The 19369-nt window shown below is 37.5% G+C and overlaps 2 protein-coding genes and 1 long non-coding RNA gene across 3 annotated transcripts; 1 reads left to right on the top strand and 2 right to left on the bottom strand.

Annotated features, from left to right (window-relative positions):
* The first annotated feature begins 2608 nt into the window (after positions 1 to 2608).
* LOC120329070 (uncharacterized) lies at positions 2609 to 5058 on the top strand. The gene is made up of 5 exons (XM_039395686.2): positions 2609 to 2767; positions 3244 to 3445; positions 3588 to 3724; positions 4072 to 4312; positions 4691 to 5058. Exons 1-5 carry the CDS (start codon positions 2698 to 2700, stop codon positions 4878 to 4880), a joined length of 840 nt encoding a protein of 279 aa, XP_039251620.2. The 5' UTR covers positions 2609 to 2697; the 3' UTR covers positions 4881 to 5058.
* A 3566-nt stretch (positions 5059 to 8624) lies between these two features.
* On the bottom strand, positions 8625 to 13260 carry LOC120329031 (kelch-like protein 9). Its single transcript, XM_078114740.1, has one exon. It carries the CDS (start codon positions 11746 to 11748, stop codon positions 9775 to 9777), a length of 1974 nt encoding a protein of 657 aa, XP_077970866.1. The 5' UTR covers positions 11749 to 13260; the 3' UTR covers positions 8625 to 9774.
* A 4258-nt stretch (positions 13261 to 17518) lies between these two features.
* Positions 17519 to 18687, bottom strand: LOC144425224 (uncharacterized). Its single transcript, XR_013477385.1, has 2 exons — positions 18372 to 18687; positions 17519 to 17654 (listed from the first exon to the last, which is right to left on the bottom strand). It is a non-coding gene; the product is annotated as an uncharacterized LOC144425224 (long non-coding RNA).
* Positions 18688 to 19369: the final 682 nt, after the last annotated feature.

The following is a 19369-nucleotide window of genomic DNA, read 5'->3' as shown; positions in this document are numbered from 1 at the left end:
TATGACCCGCTTTGAAAAACTTATTAGAAATCAAAGCCAAATTAAATGGCTGTTAGTCTAGGGTGGGCAAAATCAAATCTTTTTTCGAATCGAATAATTTGAATATTTTTTATACATAACAGGGATCCAGAACGTCGGAGGTCGATACTCCATTTACTGGTTCATGATTAATTTCATCATAATCGCTGATTGTCTTTGTCACCGCGATCGTTTCGGCGGCGATATCCTAAAGTTGGTGTTCTATATTCCCGCCCTTTCTCGTTTTTTTGCAAGAATAAGGGGTCGCCAGATATCGAAGTTACATATTTCTAGTATACCCTTGCGTTCACATCAGCGACAGCTGTTGAATACATTAACGGCTGATTTCAAAAACAAATTAATTTTATTCTGAGTTTTATGCTCTGCCTTGGATTTGATCTTCCTTATCATCGCTTGTAAATTTCGTGACTGTTTAAAGTGAACGGTAACCGAGATGCAGATATTTATTAACATGATAATTGAGTTCCTCGTGCTTTTCTATGGTGTTCGTGTTATTTTGGTATATATTAGATAGATAAACCTAGCAAATTTACGATTGCGTGAATCCTGAATGTTGATTTGAAATAGCGATTAAATAAATTGGCAATAAAGGCATTTTAGGCCTTTGTGTCTAATAGAGGGTCAGACGCTTATTATAACTAATTCCTTCAAGTTTTAACGAGTCAGTGTGTATTGTTGCAACGAAATTCGCTATTGATTTTACGTTCTACTCTTGGCTCAACGGCCATGCATGGTCAGGTGAAATGTTTACATATTAGAAACATTACTTGTCCAAGGATAGAAGGGATCACTAAAGAGCTAATACAAAGTGCTTTGAAGGGACACGACATTTCTTATCTGGCTACAACTTAATGAATGTTTTTCATACAAGTAACTCATACCAGCTTTTGGAAAAACTTTTTGTCATTTTTAAATCCATGCTATTTATATAACTAGAGTTTTCTAACGACCTAACGCCGAAAAGTCATTTTAACATTTAATTGTAATCAACTTTATGTTCGGTAATGCAAGAAATGGCTAATGACAGTTCACCAAGCATGCGGAGTTTAAAATCTGGGAAATTTATTTTAAATAGCTAATCTGGTTTGACGTTTCTAAATTTAGGGAACGGTCGCCGGTCAGTACGTTTTTTTGCAAAATATGGAAATGAAACGATACGTTAAGTTCAAAGATAAGCATATAACCACACAACGCAAAGACGACTTTTCAAAGTTATCGTTTTTTTTCTGATAGCGAGCGCCGTTGGGAAATCTCGCACAATTCACGATTGAGTTGCACTAAGCAGAGCGGCGCAGGTCACGTGGTACCGGATATTCGAATAGTAGAATGCCTTTCGAATATTTTATTATTCGAATATTTTGCCCAGTCCTAGTTGTTACGTGTGTTGTGTTGTTACGGTGATTTGGTATTTTAAATACGCTCTTAATAAGGATTGTTGCTATTTTACCTTGCGTTGTTTGTGTGCGGCTCTTCATAACTTTGACGTTTGAAATGCGGCTCTGGGACTGAAAAAGTTTGAGAACCACTGATATAGATCGTTTTGTTATTGGACACGAAATGAACCTATAGATCATTTTGTTAATGTTATTCTTTGTGTTTTTCGTCCTATCGTTATGAAAAATCACTTTACTCTTTAACTACTGGACCAATTACTTCGAAATTTTCAGTGGTTAAAAATTGTATTTTTCACTAGAACGGTATTACTTTCATTTACTTCAAAACTTTCTGTGGGCTTTATGTTATCCTTTTTCACTTCAAAATATAGTGTGATGACCTCTTCAAAATTAATATGAGTTATTTATGCTATTCTTTTTTTTTGCATGCGATGAGGTCAACAAAATTAAAAATACGCACCTTGCCGGGGTTCTGTGACTGAATTTCAACGATCTCGTGGTCAGATTATCGATACCTTTAACATATCGTCATTATCAGTTAGTTTGTGATTAAATAGTAATAAACTGAAGACTGAATTTTTTTTTATAAACTTTTAGCCAAAAAAGGCCCGGGCCGGTGAGCAAACTTGGAAAAGTACTGATAAAGAGCTACAGGGCAACATAGCACAGTTAGAGCTATGCCTAAGTTTATCATATTTTATATTCCATGGAATCAAAAGTAATATATTTGTTTCGTTGTAATTATAACATTAAAATTAATCGCTTCACTCATAACCAATAATTTAATACTTGCATAAATAATGGACAATTAAAGGATTGCGAAAGCTGTTTATAAAATCAATATGGATTAACTCAATTGGACTTGCAAAATACATTTACCTATCTTCATCACCAATATAAAACTTATTAATTATTATTATTAGTTATCTAAGAGATATTTAATAGAGACCTATTCGAAAAGAAGCGTCACCCCAAGAAGACGAATGCTCAAGGTGATTTATATTCTATCTACATGGTTTGACGCAACAAAAATCCGTGCAACTTGAGTATAGGACGCAAATTACAACAATTAGGCTTAAAGGATTATAAATCCTGTCATTATGTCCTTCTGCATACTTCATATTAAACAAATTACCTCCGATTACATAATTTTACGTCATTGCTACCCTACCCTTTACTCAAAACTCATCAAATGCGACTACATGCTCAGAAGTAGCTAGTTGCTCTCTTGTACTCTGCTTGCGTCGGGTGTAATATCATCAGAATGATGCGTCCGAAATCAACAATTGCTGTTTTATGTTTGGTTGCTACTTTCACTATACCGCTGGTCAATGGTGAGTTCTGAAATATATATATTTATTTAAGTCCCGTGTTGACGTGAGCGTTTCAGTTCTTGGACTTCGATCTGCAAAAATTACTTAAGAAGATTGAGCGCAGTTACATGCTTGTTAATATTATTTTATTGAAGAAATTGCCAAACATTCTAAAAACGAGGACAGTCTGTTCGCACTGAATGGACATTGGCGCAATCACAGATATTCTCAACTTGGCGTTTGTCACTGTAACTACAAGAGTCAGATGATGATATATTATAGATGATGATGCTGATTTAATCGCATGATTCGTAGAGAACAATATCAAAAAACTTTGGAAAATCAGATTAATAAATGAAATTGTGGTCAAATATTTTAGGTCTGGATTTTCTGCAAGTGAGATTGTGCTTAACATGAAGATTTTTTCAAATATTTTCTCAAGCAGCTATGCTCAAAATAACATAACTATCGAAATGCACTTAGTATCTGGTTTTCAGGCTGTCACAACGCCGAACACCAACAGCAAAGAAGACGTCGAAGAAGTGAATCTGATTTACCAGATAATTCTGTTCGAGTCTATTTCCGCGAATGTTTGAATAGGATTACCGTAACGGATGGCTGGTACTGGAGATCGGTTGTTGACTACGTTGTGAAGTATTCGGATTGGTACAGAGGTGCAAATACTGAACAGTGCTATGGGTAAGAAAATGACGATAAAAATTACCAAAAAATAAATATTTATAGATAAATATAAAATACCCGTTTACAACATCTGCATAGCAACATATATATTAAAAATTAAAATTGAGTTTTCCATGAATGACTGTATGTTTATTGCCAGTGTGAACGATAATATCCAATGCTGGACAAATGCTATTCAAGACTTTTTGGTTGGTGGCTCTACTTCCTTGACTCCAGTAGAAAGTTGCATCGTCTCATTTGGAGATTTTTCTGAAACTTTTCTAACCTCCCTAACAGGTAAGTTATATTTATTGATCTAAATCAGTGGTTATCAACCTGGTTTCCGCAGCACCCTAGTTCCGCAAGTTTCCATTCAAATCCGTGTGTATATTTATATTTCTTAAATATATTCGAAGTATATTTGCCGCTATTATTAAACTTGCTACACTTTAAAGATCACTTCGTTTTTCCAATGTTCGGTTTGCTTTTATATATATATATTATACTTATGTATATAATTCAGACAATAAAATCCAATTAAGTAAAATCGGTTTCTCGAGCCTCCATAATGTTGCATTGGAGTTCGGCTTCCGCAGAGATACAAAATCCATTTTCCTAGAAAAAATAATTTTTTTTATCGCCAGATGCCACAGAGGACGAGCTGGAAGTGCTCGCCCAGGTTTCTCTAAAAAATCACTACGGATCAGCAGCGGATATGTATGCATCAGGTGGGCACGCCGACACTAGTTCGTCATGTCCTATTCGCAACCCTCATGAATACAACAACTGCATGGTGGAAACCTTAAGCGGTACGAAAGATACATTTGACGTCTATGACTACGACTCTGTTATTAACTTCATGCAACAAGAATCTACCTGTGAATCGTAAGTAAACCTACCAACTTAACAAATATCGTATTCAAGTGATATTTCAGTTGCATAAAATATTGCAGAAAGCCAATCGTATAACTTTATTGGCTCCATTAGTAAACTGTGTCGGGGTCTGTTGTTCAATAAAAAATGGTCAGTACAATTGAATATGAAAACTCCATTTCCGAATAGACATTCTAAAACGATTTGAGATTTCATCGAAAATTTCCATATCTGAATAAACTTTATACTTGTAAATGGATTGTAATGTGATTTGAAAAGTAGTGATATTGCTTTGAATTCTACGTAGCATATGGGATAAAGTTAATTTCGCCAAATAATAGTGTTGTGTCATAGCTAGCTAAGCCTGAATGTGATCGTTGTCTTTTGCAGAAATTGTCAGTGTACGTCCATCTACAGTCGAAGTAGCGACATTGTAAGGTACTACACAAACAAAGGGATATCTTGTGACCAATGCTGGCCTACAAAACTTGCAGGAACTTTCACAAGAGACTCCAAGCTGACGACAGTGTATTCGGCCATGCTGAGATGCTCATCCTTGGTTTCAGAATACTACAAATAGAGGAACACCTTGACCTTTATTGATGTAGACGGAGATAATCTACAAATAAATGAGTAATGTGATTTTCCACGAATATATTCTTGATGTGATGCTTTTATTAACTTTTTGGTGTTCTGTATCATCTTGAAGTATATATATATATATAACATGCTAGCGATAAATACTAATATTCACGATGTCTATGTTCTTGCTTATTCTGTTAGTAGCGGCATTCCGTTTTCTTGTGTGACACACGGAAGAGGGCCTGGGGGCAGCTGTCACGGCAGCAAGTTGTAGGGGGCAGCAGATAAATGGGTTCAATTTTATAGATGTGAGTTTGTTGCTTAGTTCGAAGATTTAATTAATAATGCAAACATTTCACTCTTTCTTTGTCTTTATTTTATTCATTCCCGTGTAAATCAACATCTATAATTTGTTTATCACTCAAATTACCAACAGAAACTCGCCTTCAGCAGCAGAACGTTTGGCATGCCCCTGGTAATGTACAATAAGTTTAATGCGATTGACCAACAGACGAACGAACTTTCAGATCTAAAAGGCCAATGAGAACACGCAATTAAAGATGACAATATTTCGCTTTCGTGGGGGGACCGGGAGGATCATTGAAGTACCCGTCGAACGGCTATTAAGTCAGCAATAAACATGGTGCTGATATCTTAGCACCCTCCTCGATTGTCGAGGCATAATTTCATTTAAGATGCTGTATGGCCAGTATGGACATGAAGAATAGTGTCAATTACAATTACAACGTGTAGGGATTGCAGCCGCAGTCGCCAATCTGTACTATTTTAAGTTACTAGGAAATGTATATGCAAATTCGTATTGATTATACCAGTTACTAAAGTTGACGACCGTTGAAATGCAATCACGTACCTCTAGTCTCGGCTTGTTCCCCTCTCACTCCCACATTTTAATGTACTACTGTATCGCGCGTTTGCTCAGTGCGCAAATTAGGCGTATTGATTAATCCACTCATTATTCCTTTCCACCGGAAAATCATCCCTTCGACCTGATTAACTGATTGCAAGAAGTTTTGCGCTTTCGTCGAAAAATACTTTTTTTTTTTTAATCTTACACTATATATTAATCTCTCATTACAAAAATCAGAACAAATAATAATCCTAAATGTAACACAAATCACACAAGAAAACAAAATCAGATAAATGACTAAATACCTTACAGAGTCAGATTCTTTTTTATATGTCCTTTACTTTTGATATTGACTAGGGGAGTTGTCCATCTTTCTCTTTTTGAATGTCATATGTTGTTGGACCTCATACAGTAATTTTCCTGCCAAAAGTTTTGCCCCTTCTTCACTTAGGTGAACACCATCTTTTTCATAAAGTGAGCCATCGTTTTCTCGGAATTTCTTTGGTAATTCTACAACTTGGATGTCAAGTTGTTTTGCTGCCAGTTTAATGATATCGTTTATTTGACTCGTATCAATTTTCTTTTTTGTTGATCCTTTATATGGCACAATTTCCAAAAAATATACATTTATTGCAGATCGGTTGGCACATTTCATTATTCTCTCTACTTGATGATTAAAGGTTTCAATATCATCATCTAAATGATTCGTGCCAAAATATAAGGCAAGATTTTCTACACAAGGATCTTTATCATTCAACCACTCTTCTCCATGCATAAATGCACCTCCTGGTATATGAATTGCATTTACAGTTTGTGGTGATACTACGCCTTTTATTCTTTTTACCTGTGAGTCCCCATCAAAAGGATCTTTGGCTTACTTTCAGGCTTTCCATCTTTACTTTGATTTCCTTCAATATTATTTTCTATTATATCACTTTCATTTCTTAGTTTCATCAATGACGTGATTGCATCCATTTCTAGTTGGTCGAGTTCCATATTTTCCTCTTTATGTTCCTTTGACAGTGGTGATTGTGGGATTTTTTCAACTTCAGTTTGCTGTTGTGTATCCATGATTTCCACTATTTGCTGGGTTTTTTCCCCATCTGGTTCATGACTTTCATTATTCGTTTTAGCAATCGAAATGTTTTTTTCTTGTTTTTGTTTTTCATTTTCAACTTCACTGGCTATTCTTAGTTCCTGTTCATATATTTGCTGCGTCTTTCTGCGACAGTTTTTTGTCAAATGTGGCCGACCTTCCATTCCACAAAAATCGCATGGAATTCGTTTAGGGCATTCGTTTGCTATATGTTGATTACTTGTACAAATGTAGCAATGTTTTCCTGCTATGATTGGTTTTGATTTATATGTCATTTGAAACTGACCACCTCCCATGTGCCATGGAATATTGATTCTTCGTGGTAGATGTTTTTTTAGTACAATTTGGATTACTCTTATGCCAGTTGCTATATTGTCTTCATCGTAGAAGTTTTGGATATTTAAACATTCTCCATATGTTTGAAGCATTTCTGTGATATCAGCATGCAATAAATGGTAAGGTGTTTTACTCATCTCAACTTTAGTAACATCATTCCTATATATCATTGGATAGGTTATAAAATCTTCATTTTGAAACTGGTAGGGAATCCCCTCCTTCAATAAAATTGTTACATGATTTTCTTTGTGTAATGTCACAATCCAGATTTTTTCTCCTTCTTCATAGACACTTGCTATATTAGTTTTTCCAATTTTTTGACCAATAAAGTTAACCACATCTTTTCTATGCAACCAATTATTTTTTTCAAATTTAACAACGATTGTGTTTTTTGATACAAGATTCAGTCTCATTTCTGTCCCTCTGCTTTCAGCATTTACTTCGGCATCTTTTTCGCCATCTTCCATATTATTTTGTATGTCTGAATCGTTTTTTCTTTCTCATCTGTCTTTCTTAATCAAACAACCAATTAGGAAATTCTTAACAAACAGCTCCACACTCAACGTACGTTGACGACCTCAACTTTTGACCGATGACTGTCATGACTTTTCTGCATCATACATAGCGTCATACATACATCGTCGAAAAATACAAAACAAGCATTGTGTCTGTAGACATGCATGGCAGAAGTGGTGAACCTTGACGATGGCTTAGAATAGGATTTACATATTTATCCCGGGGGAGAGGAAAGCCGATAAGACGGCGTATCCATATGGCGAACCACGGCCTCTCGCCCGGTTACCATTCCAAGTCGGGTATGGGATTAGTTATATTGTTTGTTTTCGGAAGCATGGACTTGGTGGTGGAGGAAGCCGTAACCGACCAGCGGTTACGTGAACCACCCAACGACGGCGAGAAGTCCAGCAATCCTCTCGCACATAACCATCCCTGCATGGGATTCGAACCCACGCAGAGTAATTAGAGGTGCGGTGGCGAGCGTATTCCTAACGCATAGCCCGTTGAGCCACACCGCCGGCTTTGTTTGTGTTTTGCGTTATGGCAGTGGTCACAAAGTCACTGTGTCTGTAGAAATCTACTACAGCAGAAGGATGAGGAGAAACCCGTAATTTCTGTCTCTCATTTCAAATTTTGACGTACGCGATCGTACAACAACGACTCCGCAAATCTGTTATTTCTAATCCAAACTTGACCCTGAAGGAGTCTTGTGAGTTGTCTCTCGTTTACGGTGAACCTGACATATCCTACTAATCATATCGCCAACTTTGGATCGCAATTACATAGCTAAAAGGCTCACAATTAAGCTACACTCACACTAAACTGGCAATTCGTCATGTGTGACCTTGTACAAAGGTGTATCCATAAAACATTTGCTGATAATTTTATAATCAATTACCTAGTATACAGGACCACAAGAAACAATACAGAGTCACAGCAAGGTTTATTATTTATTGCTTATAAGTTGCAAAAAATAATTTCTAACTGGATATTATAATTTTGGAAAAAAGAGGAAATAACAGAGCAGTAGGGCATTTAAATATTAATGAACAAGCGATGCCAAGCAAAAAACAACTAGAGGTAAAAAAAAATCACCACAATAACTTTGATATGAATATACAGATATAATCAATGTAATGATCTGGTAGCTCTCTTATCAAAATAAAATTAAAAGACTGGGCTAGATCGAAGCGATCGATGACCAAAGTCAAAATTTTATTTTGCCCGAAGTAAATCAAATAACATACTCAGGCATAACTAAGAAACAGTAAATAATGTTGAAAAATGGACAGAAAGAAAATACGAAAACCAGGTAGAGCAACAATAACAATCTGTCAGAATGGCTTTCATATACAAGGTTAAAGCTATTTAATTTTGCAATGAATCATAAAGATTTGAACTAGAGTTTTTCTCACCAGCTCGTTAAGTTGTCTTTTCAAATATGAGCATGGGTTAGTCAAACATTGATTATTTCAGATTTTTCAATTTTTTGGGGTTTTAAATGGCATGGCTTTAAAATAACCAAAAACGAATACTAAGTGTCTAAGTCAACAAGAATTACCCAAACAGTTCAACTTCTATCTCGCTAGTAAACCTGCCAAAGATTAATGATTTATAGCAAAATAAAAATTGGAATATAACAACATTTCTCTATGCATTGCAACAATTTAAAATATTTGAGACCAGAATATAATTCCAGAATAGTCGGTAACCATAACATTATAAAATAGCTGTGGTAAATTATTGTTAAATCAGATTCTCAATATTTAATATCACAAGTTTCACCTACAAAATAATGAAATATATCTTATATGCAACAGAATCAACAAAATGACGATTTTTTTAATTTTACAAAATTTAAACGCAACATGTGCGTGTCATGATATTGATGACCTAAGCCACTCTTCTCTGTTATTAATCTAATAAAGGTGGAGACTTGTGAAGAGATTTTTAAACTGCAATCCAATGGACATCATTCTTTTACATTCTATCACATAATCTTGCATCCTCACACAAGTCTGTTATCATAGGCCACAGACCAATATTCTTTAACTTTTGAGTGAAAATATCAAAATGCTATATTAATTCCATATCTTCCTCCATTTGTAATATATTTGTGTTGGTGTTATATGCCCGTTGGGGCTGTTGGGCCAATTCAGCAAGGAGAGTTGCAGGAATCCGCATTGCGCAACATGCAACACTTGTTAAAGCTTCGGGAAAATCAACAGCCTTTTCCCAAACATCTCTATCCGGATCATAACACGCTACAGTCCGTACATCTTTTCGCTCACGCCAGGTATGCCCACCAACAACATAAATTTTACCTTCTACCAATGATGCACCAGCTTCACTTTGGCCAGCAAAAAGAGGGGCAACATCACTCCACTGCTCCGTGTTAATATCAAACATTTCAGTACTAAGCACATCTCTTCTTGCTCCATTTGTTTTATTGTTGCCACCAATACAATACAATCTCTCTTTATATGCAACCATGCAATGTAGTCCACGTTCTGTTTTTAACTTCGGTTTTGGCTCCCATTTATTCTCCTTTGGTTCATAGCAATATACTCCTCGTTGGAAACCATCTGATGCAAACCCACCAGCAACATATAGCTTCCCGCTACATGGGGCACCAGCATGAGCACAAACTGGGTGGGGCAGATCTGCGATAGGTTCCCACTTGTTGCGATCAACTCTGTATCGCTCTGCTGAAGATAGCGGACCAGTATTGTTTCTACCTGCCACCGCATAGAGACATCCATCAATAACTGAAACTGCAAAATCTGTTCTTGTTTCAAGCATTGACGTCATTTTTAACCAAGTATTGAAACGTGGATCATATCTATACACATTTGCCATTGCTGTGTTTCCATTATTATCAAACATTTCCTGTCCTCCTACAACGTACAGGAAATCACTCAAAACAGCAACACAATGGCAATAGGCTGGTACATCCATTTCACCAAGACGTAACCATTTTCCAAGGTCTCTGTCACAAATCTGAACTTCTTTGGAAACTGAATTGGTTGATTCTTTTCCTCCTAAAGCAACTAAACACGAAGTAACTGATCGAACACACATTCTTGCAGATGTCAGTAATGGCTGCTTATGAGGTAACATGTGATACTTTGAAGCCTCAAAAAGCAATTTCATGCAATCTGCATTCTTTTGCATATAAGATGTTGATTGAACTCGTTCATCTAAATCCTCTGGGCTAATGAGTTGAAATCTGATGTTCTGCATTACATGATAGACATTAGTAAGCCTGGCATTGTCATGTGTCAACCATCGATCAGCAGCTTGAAAAAGATCAAGTTCATTGTGGCCTTTGATATTGTTACTTGAAAGCAATTTACACACATCATCTTCGGAAAGTCGTAAAAACTCTTCTGTTCTAACAAATTGTGTGAAATGAGCTAGTATAAATCCAAACACACATTCTTCCACTTCTGTCAAATTAAAAAATTTTGCAATATTACAAATATCAACACAATTCTGGAGATTGACTTCCGACTGCATGAATTCACAGCAGAATGTGACTACTGACAAAATTTGCAAATGATTTGCTGCAGACAAAATATCCTGCATGTTTTGAACATCCAAATTGACCGATGAAGTGTAAATGAAGTTGAGTACGTGTTGAAGTCCAATTCCACTAAATCCCTTCAAAGTAATAACATCTTGTCGACTTTCTTTCATCTCTGAAGTGAACATGGAACGAAAATATGGGCTACAAGAGGCAAGAACTACTCTGTGAACATTAAACTTATATTCATCAACAACCAGTTGTACATCGCACAAAGATTCGCCAACTCTCATTTCATTGAGACCAACAAGAACTGCTTTCTCATGTGTGTTTGATGTGAAGCAGCGTTGTCCAGATGATCCTCCAATTTGTGGAACGGAGTAAGTTGTTGGTGATGCCGTCAGGGCTAGCTGAGCGGAATTGATTCTGGCAGGACTGGTCATGATGTTTTCGAATTTAATAATAAGAATCAAGTAAACACTAAATAGGTTGTTATCCAGACATAAATTAACTGTGAAAAACATATAGGTAACAACGACGAATATGTACCATACATCAAAATATTGTATTTTATAAAATACCGGTACAGATTTTTATGTTCCAATTTGGAATACTCCTTAAGTCCTTACTTAGATGGTATTCCAGAAATTGTATAACACCAACTTTGATCATTGGCATCTTAAGCTCTCCTATGGATGATTAATTTTAATTATAGCAAACGGTAATCAAACACAAGAGTGATATGCAAACCATAGTTTCTAATATAAATATTTGTTGATGTTGAAATCAACATGGAGGTTTAGTTTGCAATGATTAAAATTTCATATTTATACTCTTGAATACAATAGCCATTTTTAGCAGTCCATGAGTTTTGTATCAATGAAAACCACTAGCATCCATTGATACAATATTTATCATCATGAAGTGACAAATTAATTAAGGATGTTGAAAATTATATACAAGGGAAAGGGGCAAAGAGAGACAGGGTGTTTGGTTAAAACCCTATAGCTGTAGCTAAAGAAATAGGTACCTTAGCAACCGGGAAAAAACAGCAGGAAAAGGGAGTGGTGCTGGCCGGTAAATATAGTTTGATTTATGCTATGGGTTGGAATACATCATACAAGTTCGAACCAAGCAAAAGTGATGCAAAATCTTTCATTCACACACACACGAGGTTTATCTCATAAAATACTTCAACCCATTGTTCATAACAGAAAAAAGAAAATACTGAAGAATTCACTATTCTGGACACATTTCAAAATATGTTATGTATTTTAAAATGACCTAAACTCAACACAAAACTTTTACAAGTTATTGGATATTCACAGCAAAATACATAAAAAAACATAATTGAACATTGTACCGTAGTATTTGATTTTCCCAATTTTTTTTTAAGCTTCGAAGTAAGAATATTCAGCTTGACTGAAAAATGTCGGATAATCCAAATTCTTCAGGAACCTAAATGAATATAACCAATTTCCATGTAGCCTATTCAAATTCTTCTTGAAAATTTTTGGTCCACTTTTATGAGGTGACAAATCTTATTTCAATATCTGATTATCCAAATCAAACTGATAAAGAGTGCCCCGATATTTAACCTGGTATTCAATTCAAATGCAGTAGGGCACAGTTTTCGAATTCAAAGGATGTCTCATCATTTGGTTCAATAAAACAGACACTCCATGTGTCGAGGGGCATCTGGCATAACGACAGATGTGTCATATCGTGCCATGCTTGTCTCGATAATAATCTAAATTAATCACGGATTCATGGCCGTCACATTTTTTGCTAAAACCTCGAATGCTACAGTAAAAATTTATGTCGATATAGAGGCCTATATTGTCTACTGGTCTAGTGAAGGCGGGGCATGCACTCACTGTTATAATCGATGTCTTTTATTGTGGGGCTTTTCTTGGAATCATAGAACTGTGCCGTACTGAAATGTAAGGCTTTGAAGACCAGCTTGAACATTGTTTGGGTCTAGTATAGTTTAGTACCACAAGTACTTCCAGTTGGCGTATCAAAACGAATTTTGCATATGTTATTCCTAACCTCCACCTGATTATGCCATCCAAAAATTACATCAATAGACTACAACGTCATAGGGCTTGCCAAAGAATAATTACGATCGCCTGAAATGGCATCTGCGCCACTGATAATGAACTCGCTAACGCCGGCGATCTCTCTCCTATCGCGATCGTTATGATCATAGAGATATGGTTATGACGGGAAAACGAAAGAAATAGCTTGCTCGATTTCGGGTGATCATCTGCGTGTTTTGGACGACCATCCGCATACTTTGGTGGGCCTTATTACGCTAATGTGACGCCGAAATGATGTGATTTTTCGGTGACGTAGTCAGGTGGGCCTGGGGGTTAAGATTGGCATAGGTATGTAAAAATTGTTGAGCCAGGCCAACCAGAAGTGCATGTGGTACTAAACTATAACAGACCCCAATGTTTGAGGGGCAATTTGCCAGCCATCTGTATCCATCGGAATATGGATTATACCATGCCTAGGGCTGCTGGGCTGGGAATTGTTAACCGGTTAATCAGTTCCCCGATTTTAGATTTAACAGTGATTAGATTTAACGGTCACGATTTGGTTTGATCGTTAACAGACATCTGAGGTACAAATCACAAACCACCTTTTGCATACTGTACGATTTTTTCAAAAAAGATTAATTCATCACAAATTTATCTCCTCCTGTGGCACCAAACACCAACAAAATGTCTCAAGTACAGGTACCGTACCGGTAGGTCATAGGTACCAGTATCGCAAACTACAGAATTCTGGAATTTAGGATAGGATAGGATTTACATATTTATCCCGGGGGAGAGGAAAGCCGATAAGACGGCTTATCCATATGGCGAACCACGGCCTCTCGTCCGGTTACCATTCCAAGTCGGGTATGGGATTAGTTTTACTGTATTGTTTGTTTTCGGAAGCATGGACTTGGTGGTGGAGGAAGCCGTAACCGACCAGCGGTTACGTGAACCACCCAATCTGTTTACTAGGTTTCCGTACTGGTCTAAGGTTACCTACAACGGGACAAGTCTAACATTTGTTAAAAATTAAACATCTGAACATAACATATTGGCCATCTACCTAGGTAAAGCTAGCAGACAGTTACCGGTACCGGTACCGGTACCGGTACCGTACCCGCATCGAACCCGCGGTGCCGTGTACCATGAATTGATCGCAAATAAAATGCACAGTTGTCGCGAATTTACTTACTGTAATTGCGACACGGTGGATGCGATTATAGGGCGATTCCCCTATTTTTAAATCAGAGAAAGACGTAAAATTTAATAAAACAGAGAAAGATTGAAACAATACATTTTGTACTCGGTAAAAAGAATAAATGCCTAGCCGATATAAGTTTTACCCATTTATTGAAATACAGACGAAATCGGTATGTTAGTCGTTGAAGTAGCCTAAGTCTTGACTTGATTTTTTGGGTTTTAAACTTTCAACATCTTCAAATTCAAGAGGAAAGAATTCCGTAGTCTAGGCCCAGTATAGGACATGGCCCACAGATTTACTCATGAAGGGTAGGAACAAATTGGAATTACTTCTTCGGATGAAGGTATTTTTGGCAAGTATGTCGTCAAAGCAGTTTGGTAGCGCATTATTGTAGTAAAAGTCGAATGTTAATGATAATACTGCAAATGCCATCATATCTCCAATTTAACCGTTATGTGCTTTTCATGGATTAATTATGAGAATGCGCGATATACATATAGAGGACTTGCACGGGTCACGTGACATTGTTACTGGACGGCAATAAAACAAAAACGTCCATTTGGCTCCTGTCAGTTGCAAGTCGGATTATACGTTTGCGTTTTGTTTGGTTGTTGAAAATGGTTATTTCGTTGTTCTGTTGGCTGTACGTATAGTATAGACATGGACGAAATGGATCTTCAGTAATATTCCACTGATTTCAAAAGATCCTGAACGTCGCGCAATGTGGATATCATCTATTGCCTATTGGCAGAACTGCTTGGTGTCAAGTCCAGAAGCCATCTTACTTGTGTTTCACTGTTTGCGGACAGCACTTCGTTGATGGTGAGTGATAATGTGGTGATAGTGTGCCGTTATCAATTTCTTTAAATATTCACAAGCTCCCTCATTTCAATGGAAAGCAGATGACAAACTACTGTTATCAGTAGGCCTAGGCGTGGGCCTACTTGCAGTTGCAGACTTGACTTGTGTAAGACAGTAAGGAATTAATAATCAATTGCTGTACTGCTGTAAGGTCTGACAGAAGGTATTGTTTCCTGATTAGCAGGTAATCTATTACTAGGTGTGAAAGGTTGAATATATAACTAAAGTTTAACACCACTGGTCATGCAAAAAATAACCAGAATTCAATTTAATTCGCCATCTAGGAATACGCTCGCCACCGCATCTCTGATCACCCTGGTAGTTTCACAGGTTTCAATCCCATGCGGGGATAGTTATGTGCTAGAGGATTGCAGCTCCACTCCCACCGAGGGTGGTTCACATGGCCGCTGATCGGTTACGACCATTCCCCACCATCCAAGTCCATGCTTCTGAAAACAAATAACTGGCTCCCCCCCCCCCCCCCCAGATAAATCCTATCCTAATGGTGCTTGTACAACTGATTCAAAATGTCTTTTTATTGTCATTGGTAAAAAAGATATGCTACCTACCCGGAATCAAATTCATTTACGACTAGTGGCTGTGGTGGGATATGGACATAAATTTTACCCGGGCTGGGCATTTCCATTCGAATCGAATAGTAAATTATTCGAATCGGTTCAGACTGGAATTTCGAATCGCCGCCATCTTGTTTTTATCTTTCCGCTAATGGTCGAGGTGAATTCCCCAATTTTTTTTTCATTGAAGTCATATTTTTTCAACGAAATTCTAACATATAACTATTTTCTGTAGTGAGTTATTGATAAAACGTGTTTGTTATTCTGTGTGAACGCTCAGTAATCTATCTGAGTGATTTATTCTATGTCTTCAATAATTCATTTGTTGAGAGGACCAATTACTATGATAAAGTCGCTTACAATTTTATATTTTCAAGTATTCGAGATTCGATTCGAAAAAATTATTCGATTCGATTCTGAAATCGAAATGCCCAGCCCTAAATTTCACACTCCTTGATCGTTAGATTTTATGAAAACTCTTATCTGTATCCATTATCTTACAGATATGGGTGCGACCATGGAATAGATGGATGGCAAAGTATAAGTTGCAACAAGACCACAGTGGCACAAGACCTCAGCTTGCGTGACTTGATAATACATCCTCAGTATCCATTTATTGATGCTTATCGTAATGACAAAGTAACTTGTCATTACTGTGGATTGGTGGAGATAAAGTGTCCATTGTGCTTTAACGAAATCAACTTCAAGACGACCCTATCAAGAAAAAAAAATTGTTTCGGTGGGTCTGGTCGTGAAGGTTTCAGTCTAACGATGGACACCGATACTACAACCAGATACAGTTGCCAATGAAACTTAAGCGAGGCGTAATATTGCGACTTTGTGATCTGAAAGGAAATTCTGATGGGTAGCCAGCTAGCCGCAACCTTTTGTTTAAAGAATATTATGAGATACGACTTAAGAGTCTAAACTTTTATTTGAGAGGGGTGTAACCCAAGCTAATTTGCAAATAGTATTCATGGTACCAAATGTATCACACACTTTACAGTAATTATAAATTATATTTGAAAAATAAAGCACATCAAAAATGTATTTTCAAAAAACAATTTCTTTAGTCAAAAGGCACACTTGATTCGCAAAAATTTGTGAATGCGCACAGTACACCAATTTGTCTAATGTTTTGATTCCATAGGCAGGATGTTGTGGATCGGTGCTGCTCAGGATGGGATATTTTTGCCTCTAAATGCATATTATGTGTTTCACATGAATCCATCGTGCTCAGATTCGACTGTTTTCAAGGTCTGAAGGCTCCAACAGCCTTATTTTATGGGTACACAAGAGAATTTTCAGTGTGGCATGCATGGGTCAGTTGGAGTCACTAACCTCAAGATATCTATAAGCAAGGATAAGATAACCTGGAAGTAACATTCCATAATTTAGAGTAAAAAATGTATCTGCCTCCACAGCCCTTTCAAATGAAAGATATGATGCCTCGGGGGTAATTTCTATCAAATATTTTACAGTATTATGGTTCTAGTGAAAAGGGGTGTGGGCGTTTTTTTTTAAGTGTGGTAGGTCTAGTCGAAAGACACATTAAATGTTTATGCTAACAACTGCGAATTAATATTGCAACGCATACAAGTTAACAGAATTTGTTGAAATGGTCCTGCCTTTTTCCTTTCTTCAAAATCCTCCTTTTTCGAACTATTCTCTTCTTCTCTGGGGATGGCGAAAATTCAAATATCGATGGGACCTGTAAGCAGCTGATAATGGGTTATCTTCCCTTTTTCCTGAAAATAAATTAAACACTAATCATCATTTGACAGTGCCAAGTTTGTGTATCAGATCAGTAATAAATTACCTGCTAACTACCAAAATAATCAGACAACACCTTCTGACCATTAATGAAGAGTTCTTTCAATTTAAAACGCAACTATGCCTACCAATGTGGGTAGTTTTTAGGATAGAATTTATCTGTGGTTGGGGACAGATTGCAAGGTGCAACATCGTACGATTACCATTCTATGTCGGGATTAGTTAGCCAGTTATTTGTTTTAGAAGCATGGACTTAATGGTGGGGTATGTCGTAATCGCCCAGCGGTCGTGTGAACCACCCTCAGTGGGAGGAGCTCAATCTCCTCGTCCCCTCGCACATAACTATCCCCGCATGGGATTGGAACCTGTGAAACTCCCATCTGCCCATGGGGATCAGAGATGCGGTGGCGAGCGTATTCTCAGATAGAGAATTCAATTAAATTCTGGTTATTTTTTGCATTAGCACTGGCATTAAACTTTAGTTATCTATTCAAATTTTAACAATTACTAATAGATTACCTGCTAACTAGGGAAACAATACCTTATGGCAATTATTGATTAATATCTTACACGAGTCAAGTCTGCAAGTAGGCCTAAGCCTACCAATAACAGTAGTTTGTCATCTGCTTTCCATTGAAATGAGGGAGCTTATGAATATTTAAAAAAATTGATAACGGCACATCATGACTCACCATCAACGAAGTGCTGTCCGCAAACAGTGAAACACGAGTAAGATGGCTTCTGGACTTGACACCAAGCAGTCCTGCCAATAGATGATATCCACATTGCGCGACGTTCCGGATCTTTTGAAAACAGTGGAATATAGCTGAAGTTCCATTTCGTTGTCTATACTATACGTACAGCCAGCGGAACAATACGAAATAACCATTTTCAACAGCCAAACAAAACGGAAACGTATAATCCGACTTGCAACTGACAGGAGCCAAATGGACGTTTTTGTTTTATTGCCGTCCAGTAACAAGGTCACGTGACCCGTGCAAGTCCTCTATAGGGGTACAAGCTCCAAGTCTTGGATAAAACGCACATTGTGAAAATGGGGTACGATGAGGTAGGGTATAGTTAGGAAACTAAAATATGAAGGGTGAGTATGTTTTTTGGATGGATAAATTTTGAAGGGAGAAGACCATCGTCCGTCACTTTGCGAAGTTCTGAAAAGTTTGGTGAGAGTTCCACTTTGGGTGGACTGTGCCAGCTTCCCAATACCAGGCGCGGCGGTGTGGCTCAACGGGCTAAGCGTTAGGAATACGCTCGCCACCGCACCTCTAATTACTCTGCGTGGGTTCGCAGGTTCGAATCCTATGCAGGGATGGTTATGTGCGAGAGGATTGCTGGACTCCTCGCCGTCGTTGGGTGGTTCACGTAACCGCTGGTCGGTTACGGCTTCCTCCACCACCAAGTCCATGCTTCCGAAAACAAACAATACAGTAAAACTAATCCCATACCCGACTTGGAATGGTAACCGGACGAGAGGCCGTGGTTCGCCATATGGATAAGCCGTCTTATCGGCTTTCCTCTCCCCCGGGATAAATATGTAAATCCTATCCTATCCTATATACGCGAAAGAGTCACGAGGGATGCGAACCTGCAGGGTAATCAGATGTGCGGGGACAAGCGTATTCCTGACGCTTAGCACGTCTGAGCCCTAATTTGAACTATTGAAAAAAAACAG

This window comes from Styela clava, chromosome 7 (genome assembly GCF_964204865.1).
Source record: "Styela clava chromosome 7, kaStyClav1.hap1.2, whole genome shotgun sequence".
In the NCBI taxonomy this organism is placed as follows: domain Eukaryota; kingdom Metazoa; phylum Chordata; class Ascidiacea; order Stolidobranchia; family Styelidae; genus Styela; species Styela clava.
This window is presented reverse-complemented; position numbering and strand designations above follow the sequence as displayed.

What these genes read in the sequence shown, in the direction of transcription:
- LOC120329031 (XM_078114740.1), bottom strand. Translation starts at nt 11,748, where the DNA reads ATGTTTTTCACAGTTAATTTATGTCTGGATAACAACCTATTTAGTGTT.
- LOC120329070 (XM_039395686.2), top strand. Translation starts at nt 2,698, where the DNA reads ATGATGCGTCCGAAATCAACAATTGCTGTTTTATGTTTGGTTGCTACT. An exon ending in TTTTCTAACCTCCCTAACAG is followed by an intron (nt 3,725 to 4,071) that starts GTAAGTTATATT and finishes TTTTATCGCCAG; the next exon opens with ATGCCACAGAGGACGAGCTG. An exon ending in CAAGAATCTACCTGTGAATC is followed by an intron (nt 4,313 to 4,690) that starts GTAAGTAAACCT and finishes TGTCTTTTGCAG; the next exon opens with AAATTGTCAGTGTACGTCCA.